Source organism: Pleurodeles waltl, chromosome 3_1 (genome assembly GCF_031143425.1).
Source record: "Pleurodeles waltl isolate 20211129_DDA chromosome 3_1, aPleWal1.hap1.20221129, whole genome shotgun sequence".
Classification (NCBI taxonomy): domain Eukaryota; kingdom Metazoa; phylum Chordata; class Amphibia; order Caudata; family Salamandridae; genus Pleurodeles; species Pleurodeles waltl.
The window spans coordinates 2002389823-2002412179 of NC_090440.1; the positions used below are offsets into that span (position 1 = coordinate 2002389823).

Genomic DNA, 22357 nt, shown 5'->3' on the forward strand with positions numbered 1-22357 from the left:
CCCCAGGTTCTCGGAGGAGGAGCTCAGGGTCATGGTGGAGGAAATCGTCCGGGTAGAGCCACAGCTATTCGGATCACAGGTGCAGCACACATCAATAGCAAGGAAGATGGAGCTATGGCGAAGAATAGTGGACAGGGTCAACGCAGTGGGACAGCATCCAAGAAATCGGGAGGACATCAGGAAAAGGTGGAACGACCTACGGGGGAAGGTGCGTTCCGTGGTCTCAAGACACCACCTGGCGGTTCAGCGGACTGGCGGTGGACCCCTGCCTCCTCCCCCACAACTAACAACATGGGAGGAGCAGGTCTTGGTGATTCTGCATCCTGAGGGCCTTGCAGGAGTAGGTGGAGGAATGGACTCTGGTAAGTTAAATCTTTAACTACTTCATCCCCCCACCCTACTTGCATGCTATCACATACCCCCACCCTCACCCTCAGCACCCCAACTCCTCACATATGCCCCAACATCACAACCCACACATCCCAACACCAAGCCCTGCATGCAACAACAAAGCATGGACACCCATCACCAAAGCATGCCCACTGCACATACCCATACACCCCCCTAAACCATCATCACACAAGCTCCCACACAGGAATGCTAGCACTGGGGTACACGGTCACCCACCCGTTGCACACCATTACACACACAGATTTAATAAACATCCTTTTATATCCCTGCAGGACCCCTACCCAACGTCACCGGACAGGAGGGTCCACACATGTCCACACCACCAACAGAAGAGGCACACAGTGATGACAGCACCTCTGTCTAACTAGATCTAAATGACCAGCCTGGACCATCGGGGACCTCTGGACAGTCGGTTCCCCTCACACAGGCACAGGCCACCACAGACCTTCCCCCCCCCCCTGGAAACACCAGCACAGCACCCACCCAGCGGGCCCATACCTCCGTTCCCAGGACACGTCAATCAGCTGTGTGTCCACCACTACAGGGAACCCAGGATAACCCACCACCCCAACAACAACAGGGACCTGGAGTCAGTGGTAGTGGGCACACGGTCCAGGGGACAGAGGCCCAGGAACACAGGGGAATTGGGAAGGCTGCTGTGAGACAGGGGGCGGACAGGCCAAGGGAACCCACTCTCCACGAGGCCCTCTCCTCCATCATGGGAGCCTACCACCACTCCCAGGAGACGATGGCAACGGTACTGGCCAAGTTTCAGGAGACCCAGCGCATGCAGGAGGAACAATATATGGGCTTCAGGGAGGAACTCAGAACCATCAGCTCCACCCTGGGCACCATCGTAGGGGTGCTGAAGGAAGTACTCAACACCAGGAGGGACACTGTGGCACTACAAGGGGCCCCTGACAGTAGCATGGACGATGAACTGCCCACCACCTCCACCGGCGCTAGTGGACAGGACGCCCTGCCACAGCACCACCACACCAGCACCCCACCCCCTGCAGAGGGAGAACCACCCCGCAAACGGTCCCTGAGATCCAGGACAAAGACAGAGCACGATGCCAAGACCCCCGCCAAGAAATGAGACCACCCTGATTGTCATCCTGCTGTCCCACTTTGTCACCCTGTCCATAATTAAACTGCCCCAGCTCCACTTCCTATGCCCATATGGGCAATGCACCTGTGAGACTAATAGACTGGACTCTGCCATGGACACTCCTCCGCCATCACCCCTCACCATTTCACTACCCCCTCTAATACTGAGCATTTAACTAAACATACCTAAAGCACAAAATGATCTGGAGTCTGTCTGTGATTTCAAAACAGTGTCTTAGCAATTACAGTGACAAAATGTTTTTTAAATAGTAATGTCAACATACCTATGTCACACAGCTCTAGTCCATGAGGAATCTAAGCAGATGTCACACAGTGGGACCCACATCTGGGAAATCGTAAGGGAAAGTGACAACTCAGGGACCATACACTGGGTGAAAACGACAGACAGTAGAGAGCTAGTAGTGTTAAAGTACATATAGTAGGCAGGTCTGTACTCTTACCTGTGTCTCACTGGAAATATTGCAGGATCACTGAGTCCCTGTTGTGCATGTCTTCTTCCTCTGCTTCCTCCTCATCACTGTCCACAGGCTCCACAGCTGCAACAACACCGCCATCTGGACCATCCTCCAGCAGAAAAGGCACCTGTCGTTGCAAAGCCAAGTTGTGAAGCATACAGCAGGCCATGATGATCTGGCACACCTTCTTTGGTGAGTAGAATAGGGATCCACCTGTCATATGGAGGCACCTGAATCTGGCATTCAGGAGGCCGAAGGTCCGCTCGATCACCCTCCTAGTTCGCCCATGGCCTCATTGTAGCGTTCCTCTGCCCTTGTCCTGGGATTCCTCACTGGGGTCAGTAGCCATGACAGGTTGGGGTAACCAGAGTCACCTGCAAATGGCGAGGGGCAACTGTTAGACACACACTAACCTGGAGGGATAACCCCAGACCCAGACAACCATTCCCACTGACTTGCTTCCAGGTGCTCACCTAATAGCCACACACAGTGCCTCTGGAGTTGACCCATCACAAAAGGGATGCCTCTATTCCGCAGGATGTAGGCGTCATGCACTGAGCCAGGGAACTTGGCATTCACATGGGAGATGTTCTGCTCTGCCAAACATACCATCTGTACATTCATCGAATGATAACTCTTCCAGTTTCTGAACACCTGTTCACTCCTGTGGGGGGGGTACCAAAGCCACATGTGTCCCATCAATGGCACCTATGATGTTGGGGATGTGTCCCTGGGCATAGAAATCACCTTTCACTGAAGGCAAATCCTCCACCTGAGGGAAAATGATGTAGATCCCCATGTGTTTCAGCAGGGCAGACAACACTCTGGACAATACGTTGGAAAACATAGGCTGGGACATCCCTGATGCCATGGCCACTGTTGTTTGAAATTACCCACTTGCAAGGAAATGGAGCACTGACAGCACCTGCACTTGAGGGGGGATTCCTGTGGGATGGCGGATTGCTGACATCAGGTCTGGCTCCAACTGGGTACACAGTTCCTGGATTGTGGCACAGTCAAGCCTGTAGGTGAATATCAAATGTCGCTCCTCCATTGTCGATAGGTCCACCTACGGTCGGTACACCGGAGGATGCCGCCATCTCCTCACATGTCCCAGCGGACGGTGCCTATGAAGGACAACAGCGAGCACAGAGTCAGACAACTCAGAGGTACGTACTCACAGTTTACCCAGAACACCAATCACACACAAAAGGTGGCCTGTATGTGTGCTGAATCGAGGCCTAGGTATGTGTGACGCAGTTGAAAATGAAGCCATGTGGGCCCCTGAAATGGCGGCTGCCTGACCTCTAAAGTGGGACAATGGGATGTGAGGTAACTGCGCTGGCGTTGTACACCGTCGCGGTAGGCGGTCGAAGACCGCGGCGAATTGCTGCATTGGCTAACATTGGACCCTATGGGTCCCAAGAGCCAATGACGATGTACGCCGGCGGTGACGGTACGCACCGCCGCGGACGTGACCACCATTTTCTATCTGTTCAATCACTCGATACCTGATCTTCGACAGGGGAGGACCTACACTGCAAGTGCTGCTGTGACCTCGGTCTGGAAGATACAATGGCTTGTGCGTCTGGGGAAAGGGCCCCTGCCTTCACATCGGAGGAGTTGGAGAAGCTCGTGGATGGGGTCCTCCCCCAGTACACACTACTCTATGGTCCTCCAGACAAACATGTAAGTACACAGGGAGCATGTTGTGGAGAGGGCTGGATGTAAGAAGGAAGGGGGCAGAGTGCTGCGTGCATGAAAGACGGTGAATGCATGTGCCACATGGCAAGGGTAGGGATGGGGGCCAATCACTTAGACGGTGCAGTTGGCAATGACTTCTCTTCTTCCCCTGTACATTTCATACACGTCTGCGCCCACCAGAAGAAAGATATTTGGCGTGCCATCGCCAAGGACGTCCGGACTCTGGGGGTCTACCACAGACGGAGCACCCAGTGCCGGAAAAGATGGGAGGACATTCGCCGCTGGAGCAAGAAGACGGCAGAGGCTCAGCTGGGGATGGCCTCCCAACGTGGGAGGGGTGCCCGTCGCACCATGACCCCCCTGATGTTCAGGATCCTGGCGGTGGCCTACCCGGAGTTGGATGGGCGCTTGAGGGCATCACAGCAGACACAAGGGGGTGAGTACACTCTCATTCTGCTGACTTTGCGCGCAGTGGAGGTGTCTGGGTGGGGGAGGAGGGCTGTGGGTTTCCCTAGGCCAGGGTGAGTTCCGTAGGCAAGGCCCCTCCGTAAGGCAGGCCATGTGGCACCCCAGCCTACCTCTGTTGAGTGCCAAGTACAGATATTCATGCCCCTGTGTCATCTATGTGTGCAGATGTCGTCCATAGCCTTGTAGGCCAATTCCCAGGAATTGAACAGTGGAGCCCAAGAGCGCGGCGTAGTGCAGGGGGCTTCTGTGTCTGTCGTGTCCGCCAACGGTAGCGGTAAGACATGCACTCAACATGTCTTTCTTCTGTCGTCCCCCCCTTTTTGTGGTCTCCCTGTTCTTGTGTGCATTAGCATCATCAGGCGGAGGAGCAGTGGCACCGGAGCAGGAGGGAGCTGCATCCCACATGGCCCTGGATGGCGAGACTACGGACTCGGAATTCACCAGTGGGATGGAGGGTGAGGAGAGCTCCACGGCAGGGACAGGAGCTGACACCAGCGACACGGACTCGTCCTCTGATGGGAGCTCCCCTGTGGTGGCAGCAACATCTGTGCCCCCCGCATCTACAGGTACAGCCGCCACCCCCCCCACCAGCACCGCCCTCCCAGCAGCCCCTCAGCCTTCGCCCTGTGCCCGCTCACCCAGGAGGGTGGGCATCACCTTCGCCCCAGGCACCTCAGGCCCTGCCCCAGTCACCCCTGCTGCCCTCAGTGAGGAGGCCATTGACCTCCTCAGGTCCCTCACTGTTGGGCACTCTACCATTTTTAATGCCATCCAGGGTGTAGAAAGGCAGTTGCAACAAACTAATGCATTCCTGGAGGGCATTCATTCTGGTCAGGCGGCCTTTCACCGAGCTTTTCAAACTCTGGCCTCAGCACTGATGGCAGCCATTGTCCCTGTCTCTAGCCTCCCCCCTCCAACTTCCTCCACCCAGACCCAATCCCCCGTACCTCTGCCTATCCCAAGCACACCATCAGACCAGCCTGCACACACCTCAAAAACACAAGGGAAGCTCAGGCAAACATAAGCACCACACATCCCACAGGCTCTCACGCAGGTAACACACACATGCAGACACACCAACATCCACTGCCTCCACTGTGTCCCCCTCCTTGTCGTCTCCCTCCTCCCTCCCAGTCTCGTCTACACTCACACCTGCATGCACTACCTCTACAGCCACTACGTCCCTCTCCAGCACACCCACCACCACAACCCGCACACGGGCAGTCACCACCCCCACTACCATTCACACGTCCCCTGTGTCCTCTCCCAGTGTGTCTGTGACGCACCCTCCCACGATACACAAACGCAGGCACACACCCACCCAACAGCCATCCACCTCACGAAAGCCTCCAGCGCATGCACCTTCACCCAAAGTCAGCAAACGGACACCTCCTACAACCACCACCCCTCCACTCCCAAACCCCCTCCAGCTACCCGTCCCAGTGTGTCCCAAAAACTTTTCCTGTCCACCTTTGACCTTTTTCCCACACCTCCCCAACCCTGTCCATCTCATAGGTCCCGAAGTAGCACCTCAGCCAAAACATCTCCGGGACCAGTGGTGCCTGTAGTCACCGGTATGTGGAGTGCACCGGCCACCAGGACAGCCAGTGTGGCACGGAGCCACAGCACAGACAGTCCCCCACCTGTGAAGCATCAGAAGTTGGCCAGTACCCGGCGGGAGAGGGGGAAGACTCCAGCCACCAAAGCCGCTCCCAGGGGTCCCGGTGGGAGTGTGGAGTCATCTATGACACCTTCCAAGGTGGGGAGGGGGCACAAGAAACTCAGCAAGTCTGGGAAGAGCAGCACGGCGAGAAGACCGCCATCATCCCCGCTGCCCAGGAGGCCACCGCCAGCCCCATCCCAGCTGCCCAGGAGGCCACTGCCAGCCCCAGCCCAGCTGCCCAGGAGGCCACCGCCAGCCCCAGCCCAGCTGCCCAGGAGGCCACCGCCAGCCCCAGCCCAGCTGCCCAGGAGGACCCCCCAGCCCCAGCCCAGCTGCCCAGGAGGCCACCGCCAGCCCCAGCCCAGCTGCCCAGGAGGACACCGCCAGCCCCTGCACAGCTGCCCATGAGGCCACCACCAGCCCCAGCCCAGCTGCCCAGGAGGACACCGCCAGCCCCTGCACAGCTGCCCAGGAAGACACCGTCAGGACCAGGCCCGCTGGGCCATGAAGGACCACCAGCAAAAGCCCCGCTGGGCCATAAAGGACCGCCAGCAAAAGCACCGCTGGGCCATGAAGGACCGCCGTCTCAAGCACCGCTGAACAGGGCACCGCCAACTCAAGCACCGATGAACAGGGCACCGCCAATTCAAGCACCGCTGAACAGGGCACCGCCAACTCAAGCACCGCTGAACAGGGCACTGCCAACTCAAGCACCGCTGAACAGGGCACCGCCAACTCAAGCACCGCTGAACAGGGCACCGCCAATTCAAGCACCGCTGAACAGGGCACTGCCAACTCAAGCACCGCTGAACAGGGCACCGCCAATTCAAGCACCGCTGAACAGGGCATCGCCAACTCAAGCACTGCTAGCCCATGAGCGGCAGGGGCACTGACGCAACTGGGTCCGTCACGGGGTGAGTGATGCACTCTGGGCACCAGTCCCCCTCCAGAACCTGTGGAGACATCCATCCACTACCTCTGTCCTTCACAGGATGAAGCACTCTGGGCACAATGCCCCCTCCAGAACCAGTGGAGACATCCATCCACTACCTCTGTCCTTCACAGGATGAAGCACTCTGGGCACCAGTCCCCCTCCAGAACCAGTGGAGACATCCATCCACTACCTCTGTCCTTCACAGGATGAATCACTCTGGGCACCAGTCCCCCTCCAGAACCAGTGGAGACATCCATCCACTACCTCTGTCCTAAATAGGATGAATCACTCTGGGCACCAGTCCCCCTCCAGAACCAGTGGAGACTGTTATCCACTTGAGAGACTGTGGCTTTGCACTCCCCAGGATTGAACAGTGGGCAAACCACCCACTGTAGAGACTTGTGAGACTGTGGCTTTGCACTCCCCAGGATTGATTGGGCAAACCACCCACTGTAGAGACTTGTGAGACTGTGGCTTTGCACTCCCCAGGATTGAACAGTGGGCAACCCACCCACTGTAGAGACTTGTGATACTGTGGCTTTGAACTCCCCAGGATTGAACAGTAGGCAAACCACCCACTGTAGAGACTTGTGAGACTGTGGCTTTGCACTCCCCAGGATTGAACAGTGGGCAAACCACCCACTTGGGAGACTTGTGAGACTGTGGCTTTGCACTCCCCAGGATTGAACAGTGGGCATGTGGCCCGCTCGTGGATTTGGCGTCGTGCACTCAAGCGGCTGAGGTGCCCCCCTTTCCCTCCCCCTGAGGTGCCTGTTTTCTTGCTGTCTGATGCCCCTGCAGTGTTCTCTCCGTCATGGTCGGGGATCTTGTGTGGGCCTCGCCCATACCGTGTGGTCCCAGTTTTCCACAGACTTTCTTTGTGCAGTACCTGGACTACTATGCTTGGTATATATTTTGTACATGGTGTATATATATATATATATATATTTCTGCCTACTTGTTTGTAATATATTCCGATGGTTACACTCATTTTCTTTGGTCTTTGCATTCTTCCGGTGGAGGTTGGGGGGTGTAACTGTGATGTATTGATATGCATTAGTGTGTGTGTTGTAGTGGGTGAAGGTGGGGGTGTTGCGTGTGTGTGTCCCTGTTTTTTCCCTCCCCCCTCCCCTGTGTCGTAGGTGCAGTACTCAGCGTGGTCTTCGCCGCCGGCGTTCGTGCTCCTGGTAGAGGAGCAGGAAGACTATCGCAGGTAGGATTTGGAGTTCGGGTTCCATGGTGTCCTCGTTCCTTGTGGAGTGTGTTAAGGTGAGTGTTTTCCTTTCGAAATTCCTGTTTCCGCTGTGTTTTTATCCGCGGTGAATCCACCCCGGAAAAGGTGGCGGATTGGCCTGTCATAATAGTGTGGGCGGTACATTGTCTCCCGCCTGTCTGTTGGCGGTGTCCGCTGCGCTGTTTGTTTGTACCGCCGTGGCGGTCGGAGTGTTAAAGTGGCTGTCTTTGTTGGCGGTTTCCGCCACGTCGTAATTGCTATTTTTTTACCGCCGCTTTAACACCGTCCGCCAGGGTTGTAATGACCACCATAGTCTTGATCAATGATCTACCCGGGGGTGGGGGGAGTTTGTTACCTATATTTTTGTCAGTCTTCTTCTTAATTTAAATATTCATTGTTTAGAAATGCAACATTCAACAAGGAGATGGCCACTTAAGCAAATTATTGGACTTCATTTGACTTAGGAGTCTGAAATACAAAAGAGGGTGCATAAAAATTGTCAATGTTAATAGCTTTGATTATTGACAAACTCCGCATTTAATAATGCTATTAACCTACTATACACATTTACACATTTAAACATTTACCCACTCTCTCACTCATGAAAATGCCCAGTCATGTGTCTTTGGGAAAGACCTTTATCTGCACATTCATCCACACTCACTCATGTCCATTCACAGGCATTTGTCTTTTTGGGAAAGCTTGCTTTTGGAGGGACCTGATTAGCTGCTCCACTGTCAATATTGCAATTATTGTTTTAATGTAATGCCAACTGTGTTTATCATTCTGTGTGGTTCAAGAACACAACATCGCAATGCTTGAAATCATCAGTCCACATAAAGATACATTCTGATTGGTTAGTACTTGCTCTCTACCTTAAGTGAAGACAATACAGCCCACTAGAGGGAACAGTCTCTGACTGAATAGAAAGAGACTTGGGTCTGAGTAAGAGTTTGGAGGGTGGGTCGCTCTGTCAGAAGTGTGACAGGGTATACCATCCGCAAATCCTAAATCAAGCCCGTAGCTGAGTTCTGTTTATCCTACAGATGCTGGTGTAGCGCCATCTGTTGTGGGCAGAGAGGAAAGGTGCAATCTGATTACAAATTCATATGGCGTTCAAACGAAAATGACCGGGTAGTGATCTGAACAAAGCTTACACTTATGGTATAACATGGGTTTATTACCTAAATACTGTGTAGGAAATATCGGCCTGACAAAATATTGTAGCCAGGGTTTCTGGTTTTCAGTTAAAATCAATTAAACTGATAAAACTACGCTGAAGGGAATATTTGCTTTTCAGTAGAAGCCAGAAAACACGGTATTTTGCTGTATTTTTCTGATTTCATGACTTGGGTATTAAAGCAGCGCAAGTGCAACCTCTAAGCACTTTTCTGTGATGAATGTTCTTGCAGTGACCCACTCCAGCCACGGGACGCCAATAAATGTGCACTTGTGACCCTCTGCAAGAGCTGTGAACTGCTAGGACCTATTTCCACTGCACTTTGTGAGCCTTGCTAGCCTCGTATGGATTTGGCTCTCTGTTTACTGCATTTTACAGTTGGACTCTGAGCAGGGTCCTAATCCAGGGTATGTAGCACCATCAAGATGCCATCCTCCTTTACTAAGAGAGGGATGGCCCTCTGGTTTCTGAAAATTCTTAGGATGGTGGCAACAAAGCTCATTGTGCATATAGATGCCTCCAGGATCAACTCTGTCCCCTAAAGCCTGCTCCAACACTCCTGTTCTCAGTTTTACATCAGGATGGCCAGAAAGCAAGCCTATAGAAGCCACAAACCCCCTTAAGAAAAGATCAGAGCCATATCTGAACATATTTAGCAGACATGCACAGGTCAAAAATGGTTCCATCACGGGTTTAGCTGAAAATGTGGTGCATACATCACATGACTTAACTCAGAAAATCTATGAGTTAATGTATAAGTTGCACAAAGTAAAACTCGGAAACAACAAGAAGCAACTACCGTTCTGCGTTTCCAAGTACTTGCTTCAGACAGGGCAGTTTTGTAACTTGCGCACTGACATAGAACATGTTCATGATACAGCCACAGGATCACTAAGTTCTGCATTCATTTCAAGGGCCACCATTCCAAAATAAAGCTTGCATCCTGTGGTGGCGGACCAAGCCTTTACACTTGGCATCAGCACCCATGCAAACCACTGTTTCTGCATTTAACGGGAACATACTGAGGCATGCTCGCTCTTTCCCACTAGATGGAAAATGCACCTTAACTCTGCAACATGCGCATAACACAAATGTAAAGTGCTTTGTGAAGCTCCCGCAGATGGAGAGCAGGACACAGCCCCCACAATATCAGATAAACAAAGGTCCACATAATTGTAAAAATAAATGCTGCACAGTCCTCGCGCTGGTTTTCAAATAATATGCAGTCACAGCCCAACAATGTCATTTATTCTTCATTCACGGTTTGAAGTGCACAGGCAAATAATTCGAAGCATACTATGAGCCAGGTGTTTTTAGTACATCAGCTGTTGTTTATTTTAGCCACACCTTTTGTACAACTGATATTCTGAACTCACATATTTAAAAGTACGTGATAATGAAGAATAAGAAGTTTTGGTGAAATAAAATATTTGCTTAAGATCACACAATTTAAGTCGGGTAGCCGTGATTTATCAATATTTTTTGGTTTCAGTTTGTACAATTCAGCCAGTAAATGGGTATCTATTAGTCTTTCATTATGTTAAGGCTTTGTTTTTACCTCTTTGTGCAGTTTTTATATAGTGCAAACTCGACCTGGAGTAATTTAGTGCTTGAGCACCAATTACAGTATGCAACGCCACATTAATATTTTATAAGCACACTTGAGATTAAGTACTTTGCCCAGAATCACAGGATATTCATGCTGAGAATTAAACTTGGTTCACAAGTTCCTAAATTGGCAGCTCTGGCTTTAACACCACATCCTGGGTAGAGGGAGGGTGGCAGGCTGAAGCCAGTATAAGAAGTCTATTTTTTTGTCTATTTATTACAGAAATATTGCTGAAAATTGCACCAAAAGACAGCAATTTTCAAAACCTTTCTTGGGGGAGAACCCCCTGAATCCTTGCCCCCTCCCATAGACATTGAGCTTGCTTGTGCTACAATTCATTCACTGGTTTTACATCCCACCACTTTCAAATACCGCCAGCCGCCACTGTCAATATATATATATATATATATATATATATATATATATATATATATAATCTAGTGGTGGTCGCCACTAGGTAGTTATAGTTAGGACCATGTTCCCATAGAAAAAGCATTTTTTGATTTGCCTATATTTTTGGCAGCGTTTGACACATCTTCACGAGATTTCTAAAAAAAAGTGTATATCTGTGGTTGTGACAACTTCGTGCATAATAACGAGCTTGTGCAGGGAAATGCACAACTCTGATTGGCTGCCAACACTTCAAACCAGGAAGTGTTGGCAGCCATCTTGGAACTCAGCCCCACAAAAAGTTTTTTTTTTAAAGACAAGGGGCCAGGTTAGAGTACCCTGACCCCTCAGCTCTCATGCGGGGGTCCCAGGGAGACCCCTGCTAGAGCTAAAAAACACTTTTTGAAAAAAATGTTTCCTGTGAATTTGCAACGTCACAAATTTGCGGGGAAAAAAGTGTGGGTTCCAGCGCTTGCTTTTTTAAAAGCCCCTGGGTGGGCTAGCTCCCAGGGGCATTTACATTTGCTATGCGGGGGTGGCCACAGCCCCGGGGACCACCACCTCCCCAGGGCATTGCTAAATGAGAATGCGGGGGGCCACCCAAAGCAGCCCTGGGAATCCATCTCCCCATGGCTTTAATAAAAGAATAAAGGAGGTCCTTTTCGTACCCCTTGCCTTGGGGCTATTTGCATGTTGGAGGGGGCCTACGCAGCCCACCTCGCGGAGCCTCTGATGGCCCTGGGGACCGCCACCCCACAAGGCTGGCTCCTGCTATGTCCCTAGGTGCTGACAGCTCCCACCAAGTCAGAGCAAATACTCCACTCAGATGAAGTGAGGGCTTTCAAACAACTCTCACTTCATATAAGCAGAGGTTTCCTCTATTTCCCTGCCTGCAGAGATGCAGGCAGGAAAACAGAGAAAACTGCTCTCACAGAGAGGGAGCTGGGCTCCAGAAAAAATATATATATTTTGTCCGGGCCTCAGGGGATGGGGTCCCTGGAGCTGAGATCGGCCTTGGAAGGGGGGCTGTGTGGCACCTCTTCCCCCCCAAAACAAATATTTAGGCTGGGCCCTGGGGGATTGGGTACCCGGGGCTGAGATTGGCCTAGGAAGAGGGCTGCGGCCACCCCTACCACCCCAAAAGAAAAATATTTAAGCCAGGTCCGGGGGATGTGGGCCCCAGGGCCAAGATTGGCCTGAGGAGGGGGTTGGCAGCCCCCCTCCCGAACAAAAAAGTTTAGAAGGCCAGGCCCCAGGGGATGTGGTCTCTGGGGCCCAAATCAGCTAGGGGAGGGGGGCATGTGGACCTACGGTCTACTACCAATGTGCATGGCGAAAGGCTGTGTGCAGGGTGGGTTTGAGTGGTAAGGGGTGTTGGGTGCAGGGACTGGTCGTAGGCCAGGCCCCGGGGCCAATCCCCTGCACGGCCGAAGGCCATTCGCAGTGTGGGGTTGGGCGGATATAGGGGTTGGTGCATGGCCTGGCCTTGCGGCCAGTTCCTGGTGCATATGGCCAAATGCCGTGTGGAGCATGGAGTTGGGTGGTTATGGGGATTGGCCCCAGGTCCTGGCCCTCTGGCCTGGCTTTGCGGCCAACTGGTGTTCCACACGGCCGTAGGCCTTGAGCGGTTGTAGTTGGATTAATGTATAGTAATGAAAATTACTTTATGTTAAAAAAACAACATAGAAATTCACTGAACAAAACAGGCTACAGGGACGTTATAGTTAGGAAATAGAATTTAAAAAAACATAGAAATTCAATTAAAAAAAAAAAAAAACAAAGGTTACAGGGATGTTATAGTTAGGCTTACATTTCACACGTACAAAACCATAGAAATTCAGCAGTTATAGTTACCTGAGCTAACTATATCTGGTGCCCCTGAAATGCACTGCTTATGACCTCACATATTACATCACTCATGACATGGTCAGTGACATCACTGATGACATCATCCACAGAACCACTCAGACACTCACTCATACCCTCATACAAACTCTTGTACATCCATACACACACATCCAGCTACTCACATACCCATTCACAGACCCATAAAGCTATTAACGCGCAGCCACTCACTCACTCACACAAATGACACAACCACTCGCTCACCGATACAGTCATAACTCAGCTATCCACACATGCATACAGCTACTCACACACGCACTCACAGACCCAAACAGCCACTCACACATCCACTCAGACACCCATGCAACCACTCCCATATCCACTAACAGACCCACACAGGCTCTCACACACCCACACTTTTACACATACTATTCCCACATACTCATCCAGTCACTGACACAGTCACTTACTCACTGATAGTCACTTACACAACTATTCACTCCCCCATACAACCACTTAAACACCCACTCACTCAAATGTACAGACACTCACACACCCACTCACTCACCCATGCAGTAACTCACACACCCACTCACTGACCGAAATAGCTACTCGCACATCCACTCACTCTCCCATATCGCCACTGGCACAGCCACTCACTTATGTATACAGCCACTCATACACCCACTCACTCATAGTCAGTGACTCACCAACTCACTCACTTATACAGTCACTACCACACCCATTCACTCACCCATACAAGCACTCAGATACTCACTCACTCACCCATACAGCCACTCACTCAATCAAATGCCACCACTCACATAGCCACTTGCTCCCCATACAGCTACTTAACTATACCATCTGAATTTCAATGGTTTTCTGTGTGTAAATTCACAACCTAACTATAACGTCCCTGAAACCTTTTTTTTTTTCAGGTTTTAGGACCTAGTTCCTATAGAAAAATCATTTTTTGTTTTGCTAATGACTTTGGCGCCGTTCGATGAATCTTCAAAACTTATAATTTGGTAAGTTCAGCTTCTGTCTTGAAAGTTTTGGGGTGATCTGTCAATTGGGGGCCCAGAAAAAGGGGGGGTCCTAAAAAACGTTTTCCCCTTTTATTTTTCCATAGGACCTTTAAACACGCCTACAGCACACTTTTTGTGATTTAGTGTAAATCTGTTCAGTAGTTGTGGAGTAATTTAACCCCAAAAAATATACATATATAGGGACGGAGGATCCTCCGGGGATCCAGCACTGATTGATCCATGGATTAACGCTCCACAGGAAAGAATCTGATTGGCTGGCCGCAATCTGACAGAAAAGTAGTGGCCGTCATTTTGTCACATTGGCTTGGGGGGTGGGAAAAAAAGAGAGAAATAACACATAAAGGATCAGGATACAGGTATCTTGACCCTGTAGGACACAGAGGGGTCCCTTACCCCTCGTGGGAAAAAAGGTCCCAATTATTCTTTTTTTCGGCCGATTCATGGACCCGCGGATCCCGGATTTGCAAATCCACTTGAGGAATGGCGAATCCAGTGAAAAATTGAAAAAAAGGGGGGTTGGCCGCCCGGCCTGGCCATCTGGGCCCTCTGGCCAAACCCTGCAGTGCACGCCCAAAAGCCGTGCGTGGCGCTGCTTATATTCACGTCTGTGCAGACTAAAAAAAAAAATGGACTCATGCCCTAAAGTAACTATAACTCGCATCTTCACCATGCGCAGCTAATTACCCCACATTTTATATCACTGATGATACCTTCTTTGGCAACTTTGATATTATCACTGTAACATTTGCAATAAAATTATTGATCAGAAAACTGTGCATGGGGAGGGCGGGAGTTATAGTTACCTTAGGGCGTGAGCTATAGTTCCTTGAAATATTTCTAACTATAACTGCTGAATTTCTAAGGTTTTGTGCGAATAAATTCAAAAAACTAACTATAAAGTCCCCGTAACCGTTGTTTTTTTCCAGTGGAAAAAAAGAAATATATATATATATATATATATATATATATATATTTATTTCTCGAGGGACTTGGGGAGGTTGGGGAATACCCCAAACGGACACAGTAACATAATATAAACATATGAACATATAAAAACAAAATCATAGCTATCAATATGTTTCGTGGCTTTTCTCCTAAACAGAAACAACACAAAACATAATTCCGCCTATTTCACACTATTTATTTGCACAGGATACAAAGTCCCACTGAGAACTCTCAGTGGGTTAAAGGACCGAATTTTTGTGTGTAGCGTATTGGCAGCAGGTTGTACTAAGGCCCAGATTTATAGTTTTTTTTTGCGCCGAATTTGCCTCCATTTTTGACGCAAAAGCAGCGCAAACTTACAAAATAGAGGCCCATATTTATACTTGCTTTGCGCTGAATTAGCGTCATTTTGTTTTTACACTAATTCAGCGCAAACCTAACTCCATATTTATACTTTGGCGCTAGACACGTATAGCGCCAACGTTATGGAGTTTACGTCATTTTCTGGACGTGGAAACCTACCTTGCATCAATGAGATGCAAGGTAGGCGTTCCCGTTCAGAAAACTATGATATGGCTTTAGAGCCATATTTATCCCCGTGCTAAAATCTAGCATAGGGGATGGCGGCATTAAATAATGGCGCTAAGCTTTCTTAGCACCATTATTTAACGCCTGGGTCAGGGCAGGCGTTAGGGGACCTGTGGGCCTTTTTCCATGGTCAGAGACCATGGAAAGAGCCCACAGGTGCCCTTCCCTGGCCCCAGGGACACCCTCACCCACACCAGAGAGACACCACAGGTTGGGGGACCCATTCCAGGTAAGTCCTGGTAAGTATTTTTATTTTTTTCCCACTTGGGGGCCCTGACTTGGGGCCCCCTGCATGGCGCTGGCCCCAGTGGCCATGCCCAGGCCATGGGGGTAGTGGGCATGGCCATTGGGGTGGTGAGCATGGCTCCTGTCTTTATTAAGACAGGAGCCATGTCCATGGGGGTTGTGCGCCAGAAAATGGCGTTACACTGTTTAGAGACATTTTTTTGCCTCTAAACAGTGTAGCGCCATTATTCGACGCACAAGTGCCACCACTCTGTTAGCGTCATTTACAAAGACGCTAACAGGGCATTAGCGCCAGCTAGCGCCATTCCATAAATATGGCAGCTGGCCGGCGTCCATGAATGGCGTTAGCCGGCGCTATACTTTTACACGCAAAACTGCGCTAACGTAGTTTTGCGTGTAAAAGTATAAATATGGCCCATAATTGTATTTTGTAAGTTTGCGCCGCTTTTGTATCAAAAAAGGATGCAAATGTGGTGCAAAAAAAGTATAAATATGGGCCTAATTGTCCTAAATATGTGGGTTAGTGCACCTGCTGTATAGATCAGATATGTATGTAACTTGTGTATCACAGCTTCCAATAGTAATGAAATAACTCCATGCCCGTGGTGCACTGACAATGTGATCTGCATTCCAAAGAGTATTGGGATTAACACTTCAAAAACTGAAACAAACACTCGCAAAATGCACCACACCATATGGTAGACATGTATTTCCAGTGAAAAGAAAATATGTCTCAATTTAGCAACGTTGCAAAGTTTTCATTTTGCCAAGCAATTTGAATAAAATAAAAAAGAAATAGTAATGTGTTTGTGATTACTTTACATGGCAAGTAGATTTCGGTAACATTTTGCTCTCGGGGAAACCAGAGCACAAGATGGGCAGCATTGCTCATACATGTTGCCATTCTACACAGAAAGGTGCCATATTAGGGGCATGTTGCACTTTTGCAGTAGTATTTCGAGACGTCTTACTTTTCACATTGGAATTTCAAGACTTTTTGCTTTTCACAGATGCCCACACTGTTTTCGCTGGCTTCTTGCAGAGGATGCATACATGTAGGCACGCCCATCCACATATACAGCCACATATATTTTTTTCTACTAAACAAGTTTTAATTTTGATATCAAAAGGTGTATGAAAAACCAATAGAAAGCTCTGAAAACCCATGTAACATTTATTGTTAATAAGTAATTCATTTGTTAAAGCAAAGCTGAGTTTGACACGTGGCCTGCATTTGTGATATATATTTATATATATACATATATATAGATTTATATATAAATAGCTATTCAGCATGCAAAAACTGTAGTGATTCCCCATGTTTGGCAAACGAAGAAATTCACACCGGACATCCCTATGGTATGCTGATGTTATGTTCAGTGTATCAGGCTGGGTAGGCCTCTTCTTCATTGGACTTAAGAATATTTGTAATATGTTCCTTTTGGCAAGACTCATTTCTTAGCAGAATTAGTTTAAATGTTCTCACTGTTCTTGATACATGCTGCTTAAGAAGATTCACATCTATGCGTCCATAAATTCCGCGATGCATCTGGGACATGCTGTTTGTATTCCAGTCGAGAAGCAACCGTCTTGCACATTTTGGCCAGAATAGCAAATATCCCATCACTTGTGTAACTGATGACACATACTCCATGCTACGTTATAAATTCAGTTTGAACACCATCTCACCTGCATCATGCCTAGATTTTGGAAAGCTGCTGTTGTAAAACTCGGTCTGTTTTTATCTCACGTTGTACACTTGACTGCAGTAAGCATGTATGGAACAATCTATAAAAAACTGAAAATGGGGACACAGTTCTGAATATCACATAATACAATTTCCAAAATAGATCTGAAACAAGGCACAGATCGTGGCTTAAATATGATCAGAAGATTGACAGTTAAAATAAGGATGGTCGACCTCTCTAAAAAACATTTGGGGCGAAATAGTTTGTTAACAAACAATAGTTTCTCCAAGGCACTTTATGTAAATTTCACTGGCCCCCAGGGTACCCGTGGGCGAAAAGGCACAGTAAGAGTAACCAAGTTATAGGTGATAAGTGGCCATGTGTTTTTGGAGGGGAAAGTCATCCGTCCGGCCAGTTTTCCACAGTTCCCATTCCCGAATGATACTGCAAGGAGGATTCTCTGGACAGGGAAAAGCTCTGTGCGTACAGGAATTCATTGGTGGTGTTTAAGTGCGGGGAAGGTGCTTTCCTCTCGCACAGGGAAGGGTGGACCCTATCCCTAGTGAAGGAAGTTGGAGGAACCCTCTCTCGACCTTGAGAGTGGGGGAGCTGGTTGTAGACGCTGTAAGGAGAATCACCTGGGGGCTGTGAGCTCTGGCCTGTGATGGTAGGGAGACGTGGCATCATGGTGGCAGCGGTGAAGTGGGTGGGGAAATGCTGGTATGGCACAGCTTCCATTGTCTGAACGCTATAGCTGGTGTAAGGCGCCACAGAGGTCCACATGTTACAGCTCAACGGAGGCGGTGGAGGAGGTGGCAAGTCTTCCACAGTGGAGACGCCTGCGATGTCTGGTCCTGAACTGGAGAACATGCAGGCTTCCCTTTGAGCTACCTCACTGCGGTAGGATGGGCTCAGCATCTGCTGCTCATACGGAGGCGGGGATCGGAAGTAGTGATCATCACCCACCGAGGATCCAGCCTCCAGGTAGGACCGCTTGCAAGGGAGATCCAGGTGCCGGGCACTCTCTGTAATCAAATAGCACATCTTCAGGTTTGGCAAATGCAATGTTCTTTCATATACTTGTATTACACATTTGATAGAACAATGATCTATTTTTATATGTTAACTATGTTGGTGTCACTTGCGGAATCTAAATTCATAACCAATGCTAACTCGTTAACATAACTGTTTAAGAGTGCTATTAAGACACAATACATTTTTGTTTGCATAATTAACAAGCTTTTTAAACACCAACATGAAAAATAGTTGAATTATTCGATGTATGGGTTCCACAGAAAAAATAAAAGCCAAGTTTGTTAAGTATTGGCTACATCGTGAAGTTCAGGGAAGTAAAACTGGTGTTGTCCTTGAAGAGTCAACTTCAGTCTTGCTACTTTTGTTGATGATACGTTCGCAATGGCCTTGCTGATGCAGGATGTAATTTTAACAGGCAGAGATGCATTAGCAACTCATTAACAATAGACAATAGTATCTTTTACCACTAAATCTTTTTCAATGACCATGAGCTCGTCAACTACATTCTAATGGACACCCAAGATGGCACCAATCTAATGAACAATAAAACCTGTAAATTACTCTGCCCTTGTCAGTTGCAAACTTGTTGATCACTGAAACAACACCTGTATAGAGGTATTTCATTACAACGCTGGAGGCTACCATTATGCATTAATCATTTAATTGCCACTCCTGCAGCACCTTTTAACAACCTTTAAATAAAACATTTCCAAACTAGAATCAGAACTCTGTAGTACATAAATACTCCCCTCCAAGAACTCTTGTCTTCTTTTAAATGCTGATCCTGTTGAGATAAGTATTGCTTTCAACATTCTTTTACATAATTTGGTTGAATTTAAAATATATAATATTTATATTTTTCTGTGTTTTTTAGTTTATTTTAACTCATGAGGTAAGTCAGGTAAGATGTTTTTGGTGTATATTTTAAAAATTAAATGAAAAAGCTGTTACATGTTTTTTTCTGTAATGGTACCAGTTCGGGAAGAGAACTGTCATGGTGTTTTCCGGTTAGAGTAAACAATTTATTGTTGGCCATTCAAGGGAGCAATTTGGATCAATCGCGCCAGTTAGTGTTTTAAAAATGTGACAGAAGTTTGCGCTGAGGCCAGAGAGTATATTGTGAGGTAAATTTTATGTCAAGACCGGAGGCTCTATTATGCATTCTTTTCTTACTTTATTTTCAATAGCAGCAGTCAAGAACTACAGCTCCCAAAAGGACTAGCAACAGGCTAGCCAATGGGAGCAAACAGAATCAAACGTTAGACCAATAAGGGAACTCTTCCAAACCATAGAGACTACACTTGACTGCAAGCAGCCCTCTTTTCTTGCTGCTCGCAGTCAAGATAAGTACTCTTTCATGGTATTTCCCTTAATTACTGTTGAAATTCTACTGTTTAACTGTGTACATTATCACTTATTACTTTGGTACTTCATTTATATCCGTTTTCTCTGTTTTCGCTTTTATTTTATTTCTGTCCCCCACCTCCCCCTCCCACCTACCATGTTCTCGTGCTGCACGCGTTTCAACCGCCGCACGTTCCATTGAGCCGCCGTTCTTCGGTCCCTGTCAGTGCGCTGTTTGCCTCGCGCGTCTGACCTCGGGGACGGTTTCTTTGTGCTTCGTTCTCCTCAGAAGTCGTTCGCCCCGAGTAAACGGCTTCTTTTAACTACCACCATAGTTCTGGGGGAACAGGCTTCGCTGCTCGCGCTGCTCTTTCTGACTAGCAGCGAAGTACTGGGGGCACGCTTATCTCTCGACCGGCTTCCTGGTGCTGCCCTGCACTCGGGGAGTGGTTTTCATCTCCGGAGAGCTTGTTGTGGATACAATTAACCCCTGCCTGCCCAGGTCTGCATATAGACTCCAGTTTCATTCGTTTTTTCTGCATTTTCTTCGTTTTTGGGCCAATTCTTACCAATGGATCCTGACAGTTCCCCTACTATGCCTGATATTAATGAGGATGAGGAAATTTTTAAACAGGATTTAAACATGTTTATTCAAACATCAGTGAAACATGCTTTACAAGCATCTATGGACAAAATGTCAAAAAACATTGAAAATACTGTGAAGTCCATGGTGTCCAATTCTCTGGCCCATTCTGCGGGGGAAGGCAGAAAACGCAAATTAGCTGCGTCTAAACCTGGTAAAGGCACGCAATTGGACGGTGAGCCTGCCTCACAACAGACTGAGGACTTGATTCCTCCCAGGCCTCCTACGAAGGAGGGGAATATTGCTAAAAAAACTTTCGTCTTCTCATTTAAAATGTAAATTTAAATCAAAGCATATTAACGCGCCAAAAAAGATTGTCGTCTCAAAAATCTTGGGAAGACATGGACGATTTGTTGCACTCTGATAATCCTGAAGATTTTTTTCCTCCATCCCCTCCTCCTCCCAAATGTTCCAAACTCTCTCTTAGTGATCCCTCTCCCAGTATTGTCGATTCAGAGGGTGTCCCGATGTTCGATCCGTCACTGATTCAACACCCTAACTCCACTGAGTGGCTTCCATTGGATCACGTGGGTGATTACATAGCTTCTCGCTTGCGTCTTCCTTTGGACAAACAAACACGATCGAAACTGAGATCAGAATGCCCTAGACCTTCTTTGGATTCTAACATAACAGCCATTCAGACTATTGACCAGTCGCTTATAACTTTTTTCACAAAATTTGCAAAGATCTCCATAAAGGGGTGGACAAGGCCTGGACGACGTGCCAGGACAAACTCCTGGATGTAGTGGGACCACTCGCTCTAATCTTCGACTTAGCCGAATCAGCCAGACTGGAAGATTCTCCAATCGACCCTTCGGATCTCTCTCTTTGGACTCAAAGAGCCTTCTGCTTCTTGGGAAATGCCAATTCGGCAATCATTCATGAGAGACGGAAGGGTCTCCTACTAAAGATGGATCCTAAACTAGCTATCCTTGCCACTTTGGACCCTGGCATCCAGGCCGATGGCATACTTTTCGGCGATTCTTTCATTAAAGACCTCAGCCGTTTTGTCTCCACTTTTTCTTCTTTGGACAAAGCCCAACAGTCGTTAAAAAAGGTCTTTAACCAGCGGGTTTTTGCATGGGCCGGTAGAGGCAGGAGCCGCTTTACCGGCCGGGCATATCGAAACCAAGGCTCAATAGGCTCCTCCAACTCCTTCAATACCTACGGTCAGGAGTTTAAACACCAGTTTTACCCACAAAGGTCAAGGGGCTTCCATAACCGTGGACACCGCTACACCAGATCTACCAGTGCTCAAGGTAAGCCAACTTTCTGGCCTTCCCATGGGAGGCCAGTTACATTTTTTCCTACCAAAGTGGAGGTCGATTTCTTCAGACCCTTGGATTCTAAGCACCGTTCAGGCTTACTATATCGAGCTCCTTTCTCCTCCTTTCCAGTCCCATCATCCCCCTCCTCCAAAATTTTCCCTGTCAATGTCCTCTCTGATTTCTTCAGGAATTCAGTCACTTTTAGACAAAAACGCGATTCAACCTTGCGTCCCAGATTCTTCCGGTTTCATCAGTTCACGTTTTCTCATCCACAAAAAGAACAAGAAACTAAGACCGGTAATCAATCTGAAATCGTTCAACCAGTTTGTGGTCTACCGACATTTCAAGATGGAAACCATCATCCATCTCAGAGACATTCTTCTTCAATACGATTGGTTGGTCAGACTGGATATGCAGGACGCTTATCTTACCATTCCTATTCATCCTACTCACAGAAATCTTTTACAGTTCCAATGGAAGTCAAAAACGTATCAGTTTTCCTCCCTTCCTTTTGGCCTGTCGTCGGC

The 22357-nt window shown here is 48.3% G+C and overlaps 1 protein-coding gene across 5 annotated transcripts in view; it reads right to left on the bottom strand.

Moving 5' to 3' along the window:
* Window positions 1–17006: 17006 nt before the first annotated feature.
* The window catches only part of TBX4 (T-box transcription factor 4), a 373100-nt gene continuing 367749 nt past the window's right edge, over window positions 17007–22357 (bottom strand). For all 5 annotated transcript variants that reach the window (XM_069226451.1, XM_069226447.1, XM_069226450.1 and 2 more), the window contains one exon: window positions 17007–18565. In XM_069226451.1, the coding sequence (XP_069082552.1) occupies window positions 17940–18565 (626 nt within the window). In that variant the 3' untranslated portion in view covers window positions 17007–17939. The remainder of the gene's footprint in view (window positions 18566–22357) is intronic.